Here is a 20,122-nt window from a genome sequence, read left to right as displayed (position 1 = left end):
CAGAGAAGCACAAATATTCTCTAGTATTCTGCTTGACATTGGAGTTCTAAATAATATCTAGTAACATGGGAGGGCAGGAGAAAACATGCTGAATGCATATATATTAACCTATCAGTGAGAGTACAAATTCACACAGCTTGTTATACTGCAAATAATTTGATGGTCATAAACAATGTGTCTCATTCTGCAATGAATCACACTTGTAATAACCCACATAGAAAACATAGCATACTGTTTTGCTTGACAATGTCCATGCTGAAGATTTTAATCAAAACATATTGGGCTGAATAAGTATAAGTTCAGTGCACCTTTAGGGGTTCTCTCTTCTGGTTCTTCTGTTTTGCAAAGTACCAACAGATGTGAATCTCAGTTTATTACATACCAAATTGGGTTTTGGTCATGAGGTGCCATGAATCCAGATCTTAGACTGTGTAATGTTCAACTGTGATGATGTTATATCATCGTTGTAATTAACAGGGTGCTCTAGCATGTACATGGCATATTGACATATTGAAGGTATTGATAATGACTATTATTACCAAGTTAATATAATCTCACAACATCAATATTATTTTCTTACATGTGGCTCTTTTTCTTGCTATTTCTTTTACAGCCCAAAAGTTTGCCACTAAGTAATATATGTCAAAACAAAGAAGCATACTTTTTAAGACTTCCTCTATATCAGTGGTTCCCAACCTTTATGAGTACAGGAGCCCCTTTGTAAGCTCAAAAAATTTCATGATTCCCCTCCCCCCCTGCTAATTGTAATTTTTAGTCTCTATTAATTGAAAAAGTGGTGCATGGCAAAATCACATTTCCAAATATCTCTTTCCATAAAAAGCTCCCTGCAGACAGGGAGGTGTTGCTTTCTTTTCTTAATGCAAAGGTCCAATCAAATTGGGATCCCCCCCCCTCCCCGGCACTCTGAAAACGTACAGTCCTGTCTCCCAATACCAGTGGGTTACAGTGTTAGGCTAAAATCTAGGTTCAAATCCCCACCCAGCCATGAAGCCCATTGGGTGACCTTGGACCAGACACAGTCTCTCAGCCTGATCTATCGCACAGGTTGGTGTAAGGATAAAATGGAAAGGGGGGGGGACCATATGCACCATCTTGAGCAACTTGGAGGAAAGGTGGTATATAAATGCAATAATAATTAAATAAATACATTTCAGCTGCAGAATGTGGTCTCCAGCCTCAGCCAACCTGCTGAGCTTTTTAAAAATCATCATCATCAAGAAGCAGCAATGTGGTAGTAGTGGTGGGGATGCTAGATTGTGAGGACAAAAGGGTGGATAGGTTGAGGGAGGGGGGTTAGTGCTTTTAAGTCTTGAGATGATCATCCAAACGGATAACTTGGTTAGTGTGCACTTGGGGAATGAGAGTGGAGCAGAAGACAGATCAGCGCACACTCACACAAACACACCTGCCCCTCCTGCAAGCATCTGCAGGCATGCATGTGTTTGGGCATGTGGAAAGGGGGAAACCCTCAACTGCTACAGCTTCCTGGAGAGAGAGGTTGGGGGCGCAGAATGTAGGTGGAAGAAAGGGGAGACACTGGCACACATGCTTAGCAGAGATAGGGAGCAAGCAAGTCCTGAGCTTCCTCACTGCTCCTTGGCTCCATCTGGGCCAAAGGCAAGATCTAGGTGGCCTTACAAATAAGAATAATTTTTAAAAGGAGGTGGCAGCTAAGAAGGAGTCAAGAAAGGTAGGCAGGCTGGCTGTCAGGAAGGAAGGGGGAAATCAGCCTTTCCTTGCAGCCTTGCTTTTTTGCTTCATGAAAAGCCCTCTCCTCTCGTTCTGAGTCAGGGCGTCATCAGCAGCGGCAGTACAAGGAGATGGGAGTTGGGATAGTAATTCCTCTTCCTGGTAGTTCCACCCTCAGTGTCCTTTGGCATCTGCCATGTGTAGTATAGGCAGATGCCTGCCCTCAGCATGCCTGAAAGACGTTCTGGCACTTCAGCAAAGTCCTCCCCTCTCATTTGGAGCACGGGGGAGGTGTCATTAGCAGTGGCAATGGCAAGCAGGCAGCATACAGATCGTGAAGACTGTTAACAATTTTTAATAAATAATTCATTTCTTTACTGTTCGCAGCCCCCTCTGGATTACTTCACAGCCCCCCTGGAGGTCATGGCCCCCAAGTTGGGAACCACTCTGTATGTCTCTTTATGCATGATTCAATACACAGTGAAGTCACGCCTTACAAAGTTCCTGCAGTGTGGCAGGAAATCACACGAAATCTGTGTGTAGAGATAGTCAAATGAGAACTACACATTTCAGTTTCTCGCCAGAAGTAAACTACCTTTGGAGGCCACAGTTGGGAGGCTTTCTAGTATGTGCACTGCACATGTATGTAAAGAAAAAGTCCATTGTGTGTGATCAGCACCTCTGACAACCTACAGCAGGGGTGGGGAACCTGTGGCCTTCCAGGCCTTGTGGAGACTCCAACTCTGGCCAGCATGACCAATGGCCAGGGAACATGGGTGTTGTAGTCCAGCATTATCTAGAGAGCCACAGATTCCCTGTTCCTGATCTAAAGTAACATTTTAACAAGTGAAGTAGCCCTACCTTTGGCTATGCTTTAATGTTTATTCCATCTGCAGCGTTATTGCCAGTCAGTGGTGGCTGGTGCTCACTGGAAATGGTAGGGCAGAAGGCAGGGAGACCAACAGTAGGCAGAGACAGAGCCAACAACAGGCAGAGCCAATCAATTATAGTTTTGTCCCCATCCTCCTTCCTGCTGAGTTCTACAAGGGGCACTGATGCTAAGGAGGAGGAAGCTGAATGGCAGTGCCTCTCCTGGATTGGTTGTAAGCAAGAAGACAAGCAGCTGGGGGCAGACTGAGGTTGGTGGGGCAGTTCCCTTAGCCCTTATGTGCCAGCCTCCACTGTTACCAGTGGACTTTTCCTTTACATAGATGTGCAGTGCACATACTAGAAAGCTATGGCCAATTGTGCCCTCCCAAACGGGTGTACCCACAAGAAACCCAAATGTGTTACTGTCTCATTTGACCATCTACATAGGAGTTCTATGTGGTTTCCTATAAAGAAATGGTCTTGGTGTCGGAATTTTGTAAGGTGCATTAAATCATATGCAAAGAGTCAGAGAGAGAAACCAAGTATGGCCCTTTACTTTGTCATACGTTACTTGGTCCTTTTGACAGGAATGGAATTTAAGAATGCTCCTTGGAGTGGGAGGTCCAATGTGTGAGAAAATCAAAGCCAAAGAGTTTCTTGGGTTTTGAGATAAGTGAAAATGTCATGTCTGAGTAGGGCACACAGACTTCCTTTTCCTGCCTACCACTGATGAATGTCCTGTACTGTATGGTGTTTACAAGAAAGGGCATTAAGTCACAGAGAGCAAATTAATTGTGTTTATATATCATGTTATATTTATGGGCTAGATACATGCCTGTTTAATTTCAGCCTGAAACAGCTTATTAAAGACCCGCTAAGAGAAGTCCAGGGGTTCAGGCTTGTGATGTACTGCTTCTCTTCTAATCTCTTAGTTTCCAATTTCTCTTTAATTTATACTGCTCTTGACCTGGCAATCTATTCCTCTCTTCTCCTTCCAAAACCTTCTATGGATAGCAAATACTTTTCTGATTCGACATGGTTTCACATTTTTCTGTTTTCTTCTGGTACCAATCAAAACAACTATTTTGTGACTGTATCCTTCCTACTACACAAGAACGTGCATGCTACATTGCAGCCAATCCTGTGATAGCCAGATATTGGAGAACTGATAACAATCAGTATATTAATCTCTGGCTTGTTTTGGTGATGGTGGAAAAGTTTACTGACCAGGTTAGAATGGGCAGAGGCCAAGCTTGTCCAGCTGATTTCTTAATGTCTTGATCATCTTTGCTGGAGTATACTGAGGTTCCTAACAGTAGATTAGTATCTCCTAAGCCTGGTAAGTAGTCCTCAATTTACATTTATTGAGGAATTACGACCACTTTCATGTGGCTCTGATCTGAATTTCTTGTATGCTTTATATACGTGATTTGATCTCAAAGGTGATAGTGGCAGGTTATATTTTATTTTTCTTCTTTTAAAATTTGTCTACCTTAAGAAATTTCTTACTTGAAAATAAAAAAACAACAGTTTGCTTTTTAAGTGGACAAGCCAAAGATGTTTCTAGAATTGTGAGGAGCAGAAGCAGGAGTTTTGAAAAACAGTGAGCAGACTTCCAGTGTTGACCAGAAATTTGGTTCTGTCGACCAGTAGTGAAAGCCTCCATTATATTCTGCCACAGGTGTAGCATTAAAAAACCCACAAACCACTGAGTGAAACACAGATAGATCCTTTCAAAAAATGGCACTGTTTAAAATGCAGCATCTATTTCATGATTGGAGACAGGGCTGACATCAGGGGTTGTCATCTCTAGGCACCTGCCAAAGCCCATGCCCCAGTAGGAGGCCCACTGCCGCTCCCTGTAGCTTCTTAGCTCTTCTGCTTACCTTCCATTCCTTCCTATAAAATCCTCTTGGGTGGGAAGTAGGAAGCGAGAAAGTTAGGGTGGTGGATTCCAAGGTCTCTTCCAACTCTAAAATACTATGATGCTCTAACAAAGTTCACCCACAATTCCATGCTCCATGTCCTGCCATCAGGACCCTCTGGAGTTTGCTATCCATTTGTAGTGTACCATCTTCAGATCTTTGCCCTTGATATGCCTGTAGGAACCTGTTGGCTACTACTCCTGAGAGTGAAGGTTGTTTCTTCATGAAGTTCCAATGTAGAAGCTGTTAGGTGGCCCTCTGAGAGGCAAAGCTTATAAGGACAGGAGATCTCTCTTTCAATTTCTATTGCACACTTCAGCTTGCCAGTAGAGCTATCTAGGGTTAAATTCCTCTATTGCAAAGTGATACTGATTTAAAGTGCTTTATTTTGAGACCAAAGACTTCAGTGAACCTCAAGGATCAGAAAACACAGGACCAGTAAAAAAAACAACAGGTCCTTTACTAGGGCCAAACAAAGTTCAGAATACAGGATGCAAACTCTCAGGTTGAACAGAACTTTTATTCAAGCAAGATTTTCCTATATGTGTTTTTTTTTTTTAGAAAGTGAAGGGGGGGGAATGTTTCTAAGCAAAGGTCTTGCAAGGATCATGTTAGCTGCAAATATATTGGCTTATGGTCCAATGCACCAAGCCCTTTCCATAGCCTAATATTGTGTTGAATGAAGTGATTACTTCGTTGCATCGGTTGTAAGAGCTCCCATTTTCCTACATGTAACTCATCCTGTAATATGTTTTATATGGTAGAAGATCATTCAAATTTTTCCATTTGTGGCCAAGAGCTTCATGCTATGTTCAGAAAAGATGGCTGATGAGTCTGTTGCTTCTGTTATCTAGCCACAGAAGACTGTTGTGTGTAGTTTCTGTGTTAATGTGGAATGTACAACAGCCTCCAATGTGCCCTCATGATGATGCCACAAAATGAATATTGGTACCTCACAGCAAGGAACCATGATGGTTTTACAGTTTTAATGACAAATGCTATATATCACTTTACACAAAATGAGCCACTTAAAAATTAGCTCTGTCAGCCATTGATCGTGAAATAGAGACATATAATATGGTACAAACTGGTCAGCAATGCCTGAGCATTTGTTAGATGTCCTTTTCACTATTTTATCAGGCTGAACCAGGGCCTAAGGCTGCAATCCTGTACATGCTTATTTGGGAATAAGTCCCATACATCTGAGTAGATGTGTACAGGATTGCACTGTAAAACAGCTGGAGACTGCAAAAGAGCGTCAACATATTCAGAAGCCTCCAGATCACTGTAGTAGCTATCGGGTCTGACAGGTGTTACTGTCAAGTGGAAAATCCCATTCCTGCCCTCTATTTGTACTTTCCACTTATCAGTTACATTCTGCCACTACTAGTGTTCTCCCTGAAGCACTGGAGAGAAAATGCATGATTGAAATGGCAGTTCCTGGAATCTGGCTCACCAGGTGCCTGTAGAACTGTCAGAATAGATGCTATAGCCTGCTGGAAGCTTCTGACCATGCGGAGACTCTTCTTAGGCTACTTGTGTAAACTAAGTCCAGCTATGCAGTTGACAAGAGATTCCCAAAGCTTCCCACCAGTGCTCCACAAGCTTCATTCAGGTGGTCCAAGACATGTCTGCATTAAGGATTCTTGTTGATTTTTAATTGTATTTTTATTGCTTCTTTCTTTTATCGTATCCTGTATTACAATCTGAATTCTATGAAATGCAAATTGTAATACAATAAAATAGAACATAATAAAGAAAAGCAGCAATAAAAATACAATTAAAATCATACAGCATCTAGCACAACACATTACAATGGCTACAACAGGCAGAAAAATCATTAAGTAGTCCACAAATACCCTCAGCAATCTTCAAGTGGTCTGGGGCGGAAGAGTTTAGGAACCAAACAGTGACCTAGTCTCTGGCTACTTGTATAGTAGTGCATGCTTTTTAAAAAATGGAACCTACACAAAACAATCAGTGGTTTTCCTTTTTCTACTCATTTTGGGTGCTGTGGAATAATATATCTTAAAGGCACGCACGCAAGGAATGAATTTCTGTTGCATACATAATAGAAAGCCTGGGCCAATAACAAAACAGAGAGCCAGATGCTGAAGTGTTGTTGATAATATTTATATCTGATTTGTGCTGTAATGTGCATATTTATCTCTTACTGATTAGAATTTGCTGAGGCAGCCAATTTTTAAGGGGCTGATTTTGCCGCAACTCTGTTGTAAAGTGCTATATAGCATTGCCATTAAAATGGAAAAACCTTCTTGTTCCTCGCTCTGAGGTTCCAATAGTCATTTTGTGGCATCTACTTGAGGGCATATCCGTGGCTGTCACGCACACATTAACAAAGGCTTTAAATGCATAGAGAAAATGTTGAGCCATGCAGTAGTCTGTATAGCACAGATGAAATGCAAAGGATGCAGTCTCAGACCTGCTATTGTGAGGGTATATCCTATTCATTCCAGTGGGGCTTGAGCTTATTTTAGTAGGCAATTGTGCCTTAGGTCTACATAATGCCTTGGGGTATTGTTGATAGATTACAACTCCTGCTGCAACAGCATATGGTGAATTTAGTTTGTCACATCTCAGGCTTAAATGTTTTACCTAAACTTTGGTTAAATTGATGTTGCCCCACTATAAAGACTGCTTCATTTTGTCTGGAGCAGTTATATAAATATCCATAGTGTGCTCTTTTTAAATTTGGGTCACCATTCCCTCCCCCCTTTCCTAAAGGTTTTCTTATTTTTAATCTGAACAGTCCAATGCATATGTAATGTTTCTGCAAACTATAGTTTGCAAATTGGTAGTCATTCCCTCAGAATGCACACTTCCCTCCTTCTGGGGTAGAACCCTCCATCTACCCTTTTTAACTTTAAATAGGGTTCAATATTACATCTGTGCTAGTACCTAATAGAGTGGCCAGGTGGGTTAATGGGTCTATCAGGTGCCCATCAACTGGTGAATGAGCCAGGGAGATCCTTTTGTCATTAAAATTCTTCAGGAGAGCCTCCCCCCACCTCTCCTGGGGACGAGGAGAGGCTTGTGTTTTTAGCTGTGTCTGAAAAAAGGCTGGGGACTGGAGGCAGGCAGAGAGACTGGCTCTCTGCACCATGGCTTTGGGGTGCCTCCTGTAACCCTGATGGAAAAGCTGGATATTGGACTGCTGATGCCTTGAACGCCTCCATCTTACGCTCAGGTTGGGAATGTGTGTAAATAAATAAACCATATTTCATAAAGACACCACAGTCTCCACTGACCTTCTTCCCAATGAAACCAAACCCTGGGCAACCACAGGGACCCCTGGGTATCTCACCACTCGGAGATTGGGGTGGCACACAACAATATGAAAAACTAAAACCTATGGATTGCTCTATACCTGATATATTATGTAACCCAAAAGCATTATCACTGCAACTAGGGTTGCCAGGTCAGAAGCAACCCAAAACCTGAGATTTGAGGGGCGGGCCCAAGTGATGTCATGGGGCGGGCCCAAGTGATGTCATTAAGCATGATACATTAAGCATCAATCACAGTTGCTTGGAGCATACAATTAAAAAAAATCTGATTGGAAATTAAGATAGAAATCTTAGCTAAAAGATGGAGCCTGGGTAGCGAACATTTAATCTAGTTTACTTGCTTTCAGCAATATGGGTTGCCTTCAGGCCAGTCCAGTCACCAGAAGGCTACTGTAGGGACAAAGGAGCTTAGTGTTGTGGAGATGTTAGATGGGAGCTTTGGGGAGTAAAGATGGATGCTCCTGAAGGCTGCAATTCTAAACATACTTACTAAGGGATTAAGCCCCATAGAACTCAATAAAACTGACTTCTAGTAGATATAGTTTGGATTGTGCTGTTGGTAAACCTTGACTAGGGTTCCTCTGCAAAGACATCCATATCCAAGCAGGGTTGGCAACCCCCTGCCTGGAATGCCCTGCCCTTATCTTTTAACATGGCTGCTCCAAACCTCTTTACAGATTTGACCCTTCACTTCAGAATAGGGTTGCCAGGTCCATGGCCTGAGACTGATCCTGTATCTTTAGGAGAAGAGAAAGTCAGCCAAGTGCAGGTGTGCTTGCAACTCTGTAATGGGAAAAACCACAAGGTGGAATTCTCCCTTCCCCCTCTACAACTTTTAAAGATATAGAAGACCTATTGGAGGCCAGGATCAGTCTCAGGCCAAGAACCTGGCAACCCTACTACAGAAAGAGGTCTGAGAAATGAGTAAGAGTAAGAGGTATCTTTTAAAATGGTTCTTTTCAATTCACTCTTGAATGCACATCATACCTAGGGCAGATCCACACCATTCATTCAAAGCACATTCAACACCCATTTGAAGCACATGAATCCCACCACAGAATCATGGGAACTGCAGTTTGTTAAGAGCGGTGAGAACTATAACTGTGAGGGGGAAGCAACACTTCCCAGGATTCTTTAGGGGATGTTGTGCGCTTTAAATACAAGTTGGATATGCTGTAAACGTATTGTGTGAATCCACTTAATAAATTTTGCCTGCATGTAAATTGTTTTAATTAATTTTTCAAAATGAAAATGAGCTATAAACTGTAGTGGGTGACCATGGACTACTCACCATTTCTCAGCCTATCTGCCCCTCGGGATGAAAACAATGGAGACCATGACCACCCCAAGGCATACTTAAAATGTAAAGGAAGTATTGTACAACCATAGCGAGAAATCGGATACTTATTGGGACACAATATGACAAAATGTTTATATAAGTATTATCAAATATGTTTATTATTTATACAACCTGTAAAGATATTTATAGTGCAATCCTATGTGTTACTCAGAAGCAAGTCCTAATGTATTCAATGGGGCTTACTTAACCAGGGAAAACTGTACCTTGAAGTGATAAGGAACTTGTTCTTTTAACAAGCCTTTTAAGTTAAGACCTTATCCCAGTCTGTGTCTGCGTTAGAATTGCTTTTTAATATGTTTTTAAACCTTTTCTTTTAAAAAAAATGTTTTTAAAGCTTTAAAAAATGTTTTTAAAGATGTTTTGTTTTAATATATTTTAAAGTCTGTTTTTATGATTTTTAAAGTGTTTTTAGTGCATTTGTTTGCCGCCCTGAGCTCCTACTGGGAGGAAGGGCGGGATATAAATCAAATAATAAATAAATAAACTTCATTCACTCAACCCAAAATTTGGAATCATGCCACTTTAAGCTGTTTTGCAACTGTTTATACTTGTTTGATGGTTATTGGTTTTTAAAGTGATTTATTTCTTATTGTGAGCTGCCTTGGTTTCCAGTCACCAACCCTACCTCACAGCGTTGTTGGAAAGGACACACACACACACAGAGGTCTAAAAATACACCCCATATAATCCTAACCATGTCTACTCAAAAGTAAGTCCTAATGGAGTATTGGATTAAATACTTTCATCTTTCATAGCCTAGGGTCTGACTCTTGCACAGAAGAGAAAAAAAACCTTTAAGCCATATTACTTACACAAACTGTAAAATCTGAAAGCCTCCATTTTCTGACATTGAAATTAAGCTTAGGCATGCCTGGATCAAGAAGTCACAACCTGGCTTCATTTATTGGCTACAATCCTGAAAGGGCGGGGTTAGAACTAGAGCTTGAACAAGTTACTTTTTTTAAACTACAACTCCCATAAGCCCCAGCCAGCATGGCCACTGGATTGGGCTGATGGGAGTTGTAGTTACAGCTAGGAGCTGTTCTAAACATCTGTAAAACAGATTTAACAGTCGCACGGGGTGGTGGTTCACGTTTTGGTGTATATCTCGGGAACCAGACCACCTAGAAACTTAATTTTTTTTTTTAAATTGAAGCTGAGAGTCTGGAGATTAAGGGGTGCTAGCTGGAGACAGAGCATGGAAAAGTTACTTTTTTGAACTACAACTCCCATCAGCCCAATCCAGTGGCCATGCTGCCTGGGGCTTATGGGAATTGTAGTTCAAAAAAGTAACTTTTCCAAGCTCTGGCCTGGAGAGCCAGAGGGGCCCCCCAAAAACCAGAGACTCCAGCCAAAGACCGACCTGGTAACCCTAACTGCAACTGACAACCAGTTATTTCTTTAATATTTACTTGATTTCCTCCACAATATTATTTAATTAAGCAATGATCTTACCATTTAGTGTACTCATAGTATGAGGAAAGGGCCTTTGGCCTTCCTGATGTCTGATACTGCTAAGTATATTTCAGCTATACAAAACCATTTTGATAGGCATTTCTTAAAGCTAGGGAAGTTGACTATCTGCTTAGGGCTATCTACTCTTGGGATCTTGCCCAATTTTGCTTGAAAGCATTAGTTTTAATGCAAAAGATTAGTAATTTATATCTGAAATATTGCCAAGCATCTTTTACATGAAAATTAATAAAATTTTGAATTTTGCTAAAAATTCATTTCATGGGGTGGTATCCAACAAGGTAGTTCTATTAGCACAAAGACTTCTGGTTGTGCAAAGGAACTTCTCCCAGTCCTTTCCCCTCATGTCCCCTAAATCTGTTCTGGGTTTCCCCCTAACCTTCTGAAGCAGATTTGGGGAAGGTGTGGGGGGGCATACGAGGAGAAGATAGGGAGGGGAAGTTCTATTTCACAAATGGAAATCCTTCCAGTAATGGAATGGCTATGTTGGATGCTGCCCTTAGTTCTGCACAGTACAATACTTTTGGTTGCTATGTCATTTATGAAAGAAATAGGTCCCTCAGGACTGAAGTTCTGCATGTTTGGCTACTGGACAGAAATATTTAGGCTATATAAAGGCAGAAGAGCTACTGAGGGTATGTAAAAAGACTGCATGCTTTTAAATTGTCTTTAATTTTCTTTTTGCATTTTTCTTCCTAGGAGAAATGGGGGAGAAAGGACAAAAAGGTAGCATAGGGCGACATGGAAAAATTGGTCCCATTGGTTCAAAAGGTATATTTTCTTCCAATATATGTTAAGTTTTAAATCTGATGGGCTTGATTTGTTCTTTCTGAAAAGTTGTTTAAATTATTTTAAGGTTCATTCTTCAAAACAGAGGAGAAAACTAACTGTTACTATCATTAAACCGTACCATGATGACTGAAGTGACAAATAAATATGAATTTCCCTCACATTTGTCAGGGTCCAGAAGACTGGAAAAAACTATAACTTGCAGCTAAATAAAATACATGTGAACTATTTTAACCATTACATATTAAAACAGTATCTAGAAAGAGATTGTATATTGGTTAAGCCAGGCATAAGTCAAGGGGTTACGCCCTTAAGCTGTTTAGTTTTAGCTTTGTCAGGGGCTCCAGGTGTCAGCACTTGGCATACTCAGGCATTTCCCGGGGCCCACACATGCAAGCAGCGTCCACTGGGACTGATGCCTTGCCTCCCAGCCCCAGCTACCACTTGGCCTTCCCAGTGGTTGTGCTGCTGAAACTGCCATCTTCCCCCTCATAGGGTTGCTACTTGCAGCTTGCCTGGTCAGCAGCTTTTCATCTCTGAGCCCATTACAACTCTATTACTAGATAAACTTGTGAGCCAGCCTCAAAGGAGGATCCTGGGAGCTGCTCTACTCCTGTGTCTTACGCTCATTTGTTGGCTTACCCAGCAACAGCAACTCTGTAATGGGACAGGAACTGATCAGCTCCCTGCCCATTACAGCGCTGCTGTCACCAGGTAAGCCTGTGAGCAAGCAGGAGGCTGGTAGCTACTGCAGGAGCATCACTGCTGGGGAGCCTGCTTAATTCTGGGGGAGCCCACTGAGGGCAGGCTTCCTCCCCCCCCCCCAAATCTGGAATGGGGCTGCTGAAGTGCCTCTGATATTATACATTTTTGCATCATATGATTTTTAGGTATAGACTGATTTTGCAGACATACCTATTCTGTTAAAGTAGCTGATATCTCCCATGTCATCGCTATACACCCATTCATGCACATATGTGCTCCTTCTAATGACTGATAATTCTAGGAATGGTATAGATTGGCCATGGTGTGTTGATCTGGATCTGCGTTATGCAGCTTGGAGGCTCCTTTTGGAAGAAATAGTGGGATATAAATTTAATAAATAAATAAAATAAAAATGATACAACAAATGTTCCACAACTGAAAGCCTGCGTTTGCTTTATGCATTTGAAATGTTATATCTCAACAGTATTGTTGTTAATTAATAAGTTATGTTAAGAAAGCTAGCACCTGTAACAAAGAGTCTTGTAAAACTTTCAAGACAGAACAAATTGATTATGGCAAACACTTTTGTGGACTAGAGCAGCTTTTCCAACCTTTGGGTCCCCAGATGTCACTGGACTACAGTTCCCGTAATTCCTGGCTATTAGCCATGCTGGCTGGAGCTGATGGGAGTTGTAGTCCAGTGGTATCTGGGGACCCAAAAGTTGGGAAAGCCTAGAGTGCACCTCATCAGATGCATGAAATCCTCAATTGGCAGGAAAATATTTTCTTCACGAGACTGATCGATTTTCATGCCATACAACTAAATTTGGTGTATTCTGCTCCTGAAACACTTTTATGTGGGAGTTACATTGATTTCAATAGTATTACTGGAATCCCCCTTAAAGTATACTTAAGATAGTATGCTAGTATTCTGGTGGCAGAATGTTAGACCAAGGCTACTGTTTCTATTGGACATTATCTGCTCAGAAGCTTAATTTTATTTTCCGTTGCACAGGAGAAAAAGGAGATAACGGGGATATAGGCCCACCTGGTCCTAATGGAGATCCAGGTAAACCAACCATATTAGTACTGACTTGAATGTCCTACATTATTTAATAACTGTGAAAGTATGTAAATGGTATACGTTTCTTATATGTATAAGAAGGTGTTGCAAGATAAGTGTTTAAGCAACGTTGTATGTGCCATAATATGGCTTAACCGCTGAACTTGAGAGAGTGATGTACATGCCTGTGTGAATCAGCCTTTAGTGGTCTAAGTTACCTCTATTTATTATTGTTATTATTATTGTAAGTTAATGTCTACCAATAAAAAAGTAGCTGGGACTGCTACAACATTCTCTCAAGTTCAGTTAATGCATATGAACCAGCCATTTTTCTTCTCCTCACCATGTATGGGATTACATTGTGGAATCTCAGTTTGAACCCAGTTGTGCATGGATATAAATTGCAGCAGGTATTTCTGTGATTATCATAAATGGTTGCAAGACACTCTGGGCTCTGTCTGAGTACTGCCAAGAATTTCATAGCTTGCTGCTCATGGTTGTTTGGGAAAAGTAAGCCACAACCCCTGGTTTGCATGCAATGCTAAGCCAAGCCTTGTGGTTGGTTGGTTCTGGCTCCAGGCAAGGCAGAACAAAGTGGGAATGATTAAGCAGCATATGCTAGCATTCAGCTTGTTCACAGTAAACGATGGTTTCTTACTTACTGTGGCTTACTGTGATGTACAAGCCAGCCCCCTGAGATCCCTTTGAGAGAACATAAGTAACTGGCTTGCATGTATGTGTGAGCCTTCAGGCAGGTCTGGGGGTTCAGTACCTACAGTGGAGCTTCATTGGTATTCTCCAGAGGGTTGGAGCAAGAGGGTAGTAAGTTAATGGATAAAAGTTGTGAAATGTGCACTGTTTTGAGTGGCCAGCAAGCAACACAAGACTGTCATGCAAATACCCATATGTAACTTGCACATGGATTTCTGCAGGCATTCCTTGTGAATGTGGCCAGCTACGAACAGCCATTGGTAAAATGGATAACCAAGTGACCTTGCTGACAACTGAGTTAAAGTTCATTAAAAAAGGTAAGAACGTCCATATGAAAATTCTTCCCTTCTTTATAAAGAGTTGCATGCAAAAAGAATGTTGCTTGCTTTATAATTGATTGATTGTGCCTGTTCTATATGCTGTGCAAAAAGTTGGTTTATAGAAATGCGAGTGCTCACTTTTCAGCACTGCCCTCCCCCGCAGCTGTTGCTGGTGTGCGTGAGACAGATAATAAGACATACTTGCTGGTGAAAGAAGACAAGAGGTATATGGATGCCCAGCTCTATTGCCAAGGAAGAGGAGGAACACTGAGCATGCCGAAGGATGAAAACACCAATAGCCTAATCGCTTCATACATCAATCAAGCTGGTCTCAGCAGAGTTTTCATTGGCATTAACGACCTAGAGAAGGAAGGCAATTTTGTGTACTCCGACCGATCCCCAATGCAGACCTTCAACAAATGGAGCACTGGCGAACCAAATAATGCTTACGATGATGAGGACTGTGTAGAAATGATAGCCTCCGGGGGCTGGAATGATGTTGCCTGTCATATTACAATGAATTTTGTTTGTGAATTTGACAAAGAGAATGTGTAGAAATACTCAGATCCCCCCCCCCCCGCTCCATTTTTGAATACTACCTTGTGTGAAAGTTAGGCTATGTGTCTGCATTATATGTTTTTATGTACCTGAATAACTGGTACAGTCCAAATATCATCCTCATCTGCTGTTTATGCATTTTTTGTCTGTGTTTGCACATAATGCTAAGCCTTGGTTTGTTTTAACCATGATTTATTCAATAAACCACAAATCACCTCACAGAAGCTTTTGTTTCTCCAAAGATTGACTTTCTTCCCAGCTGCTCTTGCTTTGTGCATTTGTAGCTTGATAAGCGTTAGGGGTAGGGTGATAAAAAAAACACCCCATGCTTATGTAAGGATGTTGGGGTTGGACATAATGCAAATGATAGTTAAAATAAAACATGGTTCGCAACCCAGCAAAGAAAACATGGGTTCACATTGTGGTTTGTTGGCAGAAAACAAACGATGGTTAGTCTGCTGGGTTGGGTTCACATGTTCAAACAAACCAAAGTTAAGTTAAACCGTGGCTTAGCAGTATATGTGAACCATACCTTTGTATGAAAGTTAGTACCTTGTTTATGAGGTACTAATCTTTCAGGAATCTTCATAGCAGTCTGGACAAATATCCCAGAATATCCTCATCTCTGTCAGTGTTCCAAAGTTCTTCAGTCACCAAAAATGTACCACAACATTTATTTTTATGCATTTAGTTCTGATTATGTGCATATCTATCGTGCAGAAAACCTCAAAGCTGCTGTATGTGTGTGTGTGTGTACATGCGTGAAACCTTACAAGATCCAGGCATGGTGTGTGCCAAGCGTCCCCATTCCATTTTTGTGTGCACACATAGCACAGCTGTGTTTGTTTTGTTTTGAAATTAAAGCACCGTCCCATGTGTTATTCTGGCACTGCTGCTCTTTCCATGGTGGAGCAGGAGCACTCCTTCCCATTGGTCATGCATGTGACCTCATATATAAAGTACACACCCCATGTTGACACCCAGGCACATGGATGTTCACAGTACATGCAGTTTTTCTTCCACAAAAAAGGGGAGGGGAACGCCCATTCAGTTGTGTTGCTTCATACATAAAGATATGTTCCTTGTGGAGAAAAAAGGGGCATGCTCAGTCCTCTGCAATGCAGTGAGGAATGCCTCCAAGACTCATTCATTTCAACAAGGCTTGCACTGAAGACCTTCCCAGTTGATTAAAGAACAGCACACAGTCCTGGATGGTAGTAAGCAGATGTGAACATCAAATATGTTAAGAATAGCAATGAGGAATTAATGGACAAACTTAGTAATTAAGATCTATAACAAGGACTGCTGATGTCAATCTTCTCCAAAACCTACCTTAATTACTTTTGTTGATAAAGTTTTTATAGTGGCATTTTTAGAAATATTAGCATTGTACAGCTGTAAATATAATCTAGGTATTTCAAATATCAATAGTTACCCTTCAGAAGGGAAGAACAGAGTTAATAGAGACATGGTTTAAAGAAATGTGGCCATAATCCAACACAAAATTAGGCATACCTAAACCACTTGAAATCAGTGGACTTAAACTCAGTTTTGCGATAGATTGTGGCCTATAGGTCTTTAGGCAGAAAATATAAATTGAGTTGTTTGTTGAGATTAATGAAGATGTACAACTACAGTGGAATGTAGATTTTACATTTATGTTGTTTTTTGAAGACATATATCCATGATTTCTATGTTTTTTAAACCACCCTTTTATTGTTCACATTAAGTCCTGTGTTGGTCCATAATTATAAAAGGTAAATTTCTTACAACAAATCTTTATCAGTTTCTGAATCTTAACAAGCTAGTTCCTTAGGTCTTCTGTTACACATTTGCTATAGTGGGTATACTGCACTGAACTAAAGCAGTTCAACTGTCTAGGCAGAGTTTAATCGATTAAAACTTAAATATTGGAAACAAAATGAAATGCAAGATTACTTACTGAAAACATGAAGATATTTTTCTTATGTACTCTTTGGCATAGAGTGGATCTGACCATTGAGGACTGATGGCCATAATAATATAGCAAAGTTAATCAAGTTCCAGCCTTTTATGGCTTAAAGCAACCCCAGTGGCAATAATCCTAGTTTGAATTCCACATGAATCAGGTCCATTAAAATCAGGGGGATATTTTGCATGGAATAGTCTCCTTGATAGCTGTCATAATTTTGTTTAGATATATGTTTGCTGTAAAAAATTTTAAAAATCCAGGCATGTCTCTGTAAGTTATCATGCAATTCACAAAAAATGTTGCCATTCTTAGTCTAAACAATGTTTTAAAACTCATTTATCCATCCTTGTTACTGTAGGCATATTGCTAAATGAAAGCTAAGATTTTGTGGAAGCAAAATGACTCTATGAACTTAATGAATGTTACTCATTTACATCAGCAAGAGGATGAGGCTGATTATACCTGATGGGTTGGCCCTTCATGAAGTTCTATAGCTTTAATTATTTTTACTGAGGCCTTAATCCCATGATAGATTCAATCCAATTGAATTTCTTCTAGCCTGGCTACAAATCAAGGAAGGTGCACATGAAACAGGTGAAATTAAAATTAAATTTGCATTTTATTTCCAAGTTCATCTACACAAACAAATCCACCTGGAGTCAGATACAAAAGTCCTAGACTTAAAGTTTTATTAATTCAGCTGGCTTCTCAAGATTGCTGGTGTTGGAATGAAACAGAGATAAATTTGTTAATATGGGTGAATTACAAGATTGAGTCCAATATGTCTTTTTGACTTTTGAGTCACTGGCATAAAACTTTACTGCAGCACAGGGCAGCAGTTCACTTAATATGTTTCCAATCTTGCCTATGCAAAAACAAGTGTGTTTACTTATTTAGTAGATACCAAACTTTGGGGTACTTGCTGTGACCAATTATCCTTCTGTTTTAGGCTTGCTTTGCTTTGTTCTCATGGACATTTGTTGCATTTAAAATTGGGATAGGAAACATTTTCTCATTCAGATTTTGTTGGACTCTAGGTCCCATCAGCCCCAGCCAGCATGGCCAGACATCAGGAATGATGGGAGTTGTAGTCCAACAATATCTGGAAGGCCACAAATTCCCCATCTGTACTTTAAAGCTTTCTGCTGTTCTGCTTATTAGAAATAATTGAGATATAAAAATGAATGCACAAAACAGTGACTGTTGGCCCTTGATAGCCTGAACAACTGCAGTCTTACACATAGCTGGTAGTAAGTTCCATTGAAGAAAGCAGGAGCTGCTTCTAAGTACATACATAGAGGATCAGACTGCGGCACTAATCTTGCCAACATTGATTGTGTTTCTTCTATGTAAGCAAAAATACAGGATTAGCTATAACATAGGTGTTTTGATACTAAAACATTCCAATAACTACATCCACACCATACATTTAAAGCACTCTTACACCTCTTTGACAGTCATGGAGAATTCTGGGAACTGCAGTTTGTTAAGAGTTCTGGGAATTGTACCTCTGTGAGGTCAGCACCTTTAACAAACTGCAGTTCCCAGGATTCATGATGGTTAAAGTGGTGTAAGAGTGCTTTAAATGTATGCTGTGGAATACAAAAACTGAGTGGATATCTGTAACTTGAAACTAACTCTTGATTTAGTTCCCTACATTTCAAGTTTGAGGACATACATTTTCTGTTGCCTTTTCAATATTTACGTTTAATCTAGCACCATAAAGTCCTCCTCAATGAAAGTGACCCAGGTAAGAGCAAGCACATGTGTTTCCAATAAGCTTCCTAGTACCACACAGATGCAGGTGCATAACTAATTTATAGTGAATGGATAAAGAAGAGATTTTGTTTGTAGTAATTTTGCTCTAAAAAAAAAAGTATTGGCCTTTGAAATTACGGCATCATTTTATACTTAAGGAAATAAATAATTTTATTTGGACATGACTGTTGTGAGCCTAATTTCTTTTGTCTTGTTCCTAACGTCTTGCTACAAGAGGTAAAATCCCTGTAATTTAATGTTACTATTTTTTTAAAAAAAAACAAGGCGAATCCTGGTAATTTATCTCTGCTGCATACAAAGGTTGATTCTACATAGCCTGCCTTTCTCCATTATAGTGTTGAGTGGCTGCAGATGTACAATTACCCTGGCTTCGAGCATCAGAAAAGTTAAGGCTGTAATCCAATACATGTCTACTCAGAAGTAAGCTCCATTGGGTTCAATGGGACTTGCTCCCAGGTAAGTGTGTATTGGATTGCAGCCTAAATTGAAGACGTTTGTGGAAGCAAGTTCCCCTCCTGGCCCTGAAAAGCCTCTATGGACTGCCACCCCATTTGGGGGGATTCTTTCCTCCCCTTGCAGTCATGCTGTGCCCCATCCTAATCCACCAGAGAGGCTTTTTGTGGGGGCCCAGCTGGCTGCAAGGGATGGAGGAGAACAGGATGGGAAACCTTCCTTCTGTCAACTTCCTCAAGTTAAATGATCTTAGGATTCAAGTTAGAAACCATATTAAATGCAGTGCTCACTACTGTGCATAGGAAGTCATGTCTGAAATGTGTTCATCTGCAGAACTTTGATAACATTCCACCCGATAAATCACTACCGAACAAAAAACCTGCAATTTGAATGATAAAATCTCCAAATAATGCCCATTCCTCAGGGCTAGTTTATAAATTTGGCATGATTAGAATGGTAAAGCTTTTCCTAGTCCAGAGGTGGGCTAGCTATGGCTCTCCTGATATTGTTGGACTCCCAGTTCTCACAGCCCCAGCCAGCATGACTGATGGTCAGAGATAATGGGAGTCGTAGTCTAGCAACATATGGAGGGCTACAGGTTCCCCACCCATGTCCTAGGCTGCTTTTCTTCAGCTTGTAGGTGGGGAACTGCATGCCTGGATGTTCCCCTGTAGGATCAATAAACAATAAAAATCCCATGAACATAGAAAACGGCATGTTTGCAAGAAAGGTAAGCTGAATCCTATTCTGAAGCATGCTAGCTTTCTTAGAGCAGCTGCCCATCTCCATGAGGGTGCATTCAAACATGGTGCACTTCACTTGCAGACAGAGGCAGTCTTATAAAAGGCAGTTCAGTAGTACTTTTACAACATTCATCCTGAGGAATACAACTGACCCTTGTTATGTGAAGGTTATGGGGGTGTCCTAGTAGCCTTCTTAGGGGCCATGATCAAACTACTAATGTTTGTCGAAAAGCAAATCACTCAACTTTGCCATAGTTTTCTTTCTTGTACAGTATTTATATCCTACCTTTCCTTTGGCCAGCTCGAGAATGCATACAGTACTTAAGTTTTGAGCATTGTCCAGACCCAGATTTACTTAGCTTTAGCAAGGTTGATGCATTATGTGCCACAGTCACGACTCAATC

The 20,122-nt window shown here is 40.7% G+C and overlaps 1 protein-coding gene across 4 annotated transcripts in view; it reads left to right on the top strand.

Annotated features, from left to right (window-relative positions):
- COLEC11 (collectin subfamily member 11) overlaps nucleotides 1-18,681 on the top strand; it is a 39,958-nt gene extending 21,277 nt beyond the window's left edge. For 3 of the 4 annotated variants that reach the window (XM_061622847.1, XM_061622846.1, XM_061622842.1), the window contains 4 exons: nucleotides 11,346-11,417; nucleotides 13,156-13,209; nucleotides 14,136-14,231; nucleotides 14,380-18,681. In XM_061622847.1, coding sequence (XP_061478831.1) covers nucleotides 11,346-11,417; nucleotides 13,156-13,209; nucleotides 14,136-14,231; nucleotides 14,380-14,789 — 632 coding nt within the window. In that variant the 3' untranslated portion in view covers nucleotides 14,790-18,681. The remainder of the gene's footprint in view (nucleotides 1-11,345; nucleotides 11,418-13,155; nucleotides 13,210-14,135; nucleotides 14,232-14,379) is intronic. The other variant, XM_061622843.1, reaches the window with a different exon arrangement.
- Nucleotides 18,682-20,122: the final 1,441 nt, after the last annotated feature.

The sequence above is a fragment of the Rhineura floridana genome, chromosome 4, assembly GCF_030035675.1.
Source record: "Rhineura floridana isolate rRhiFlo1 chromosome 4, rRhiFlo1.hap2, whole genome shotgun sequence".
Classification (NCBI taxonomy): domain Eukaryota; kingdom Metazoa; phylum Chordata; class Lepidosauria; order Squamata; family Rhineuridae; genus Rhineura; species Rhineura floridana.
This window is presented reverse-complemented; position numbering and strand designations above follow the sequence as displayed.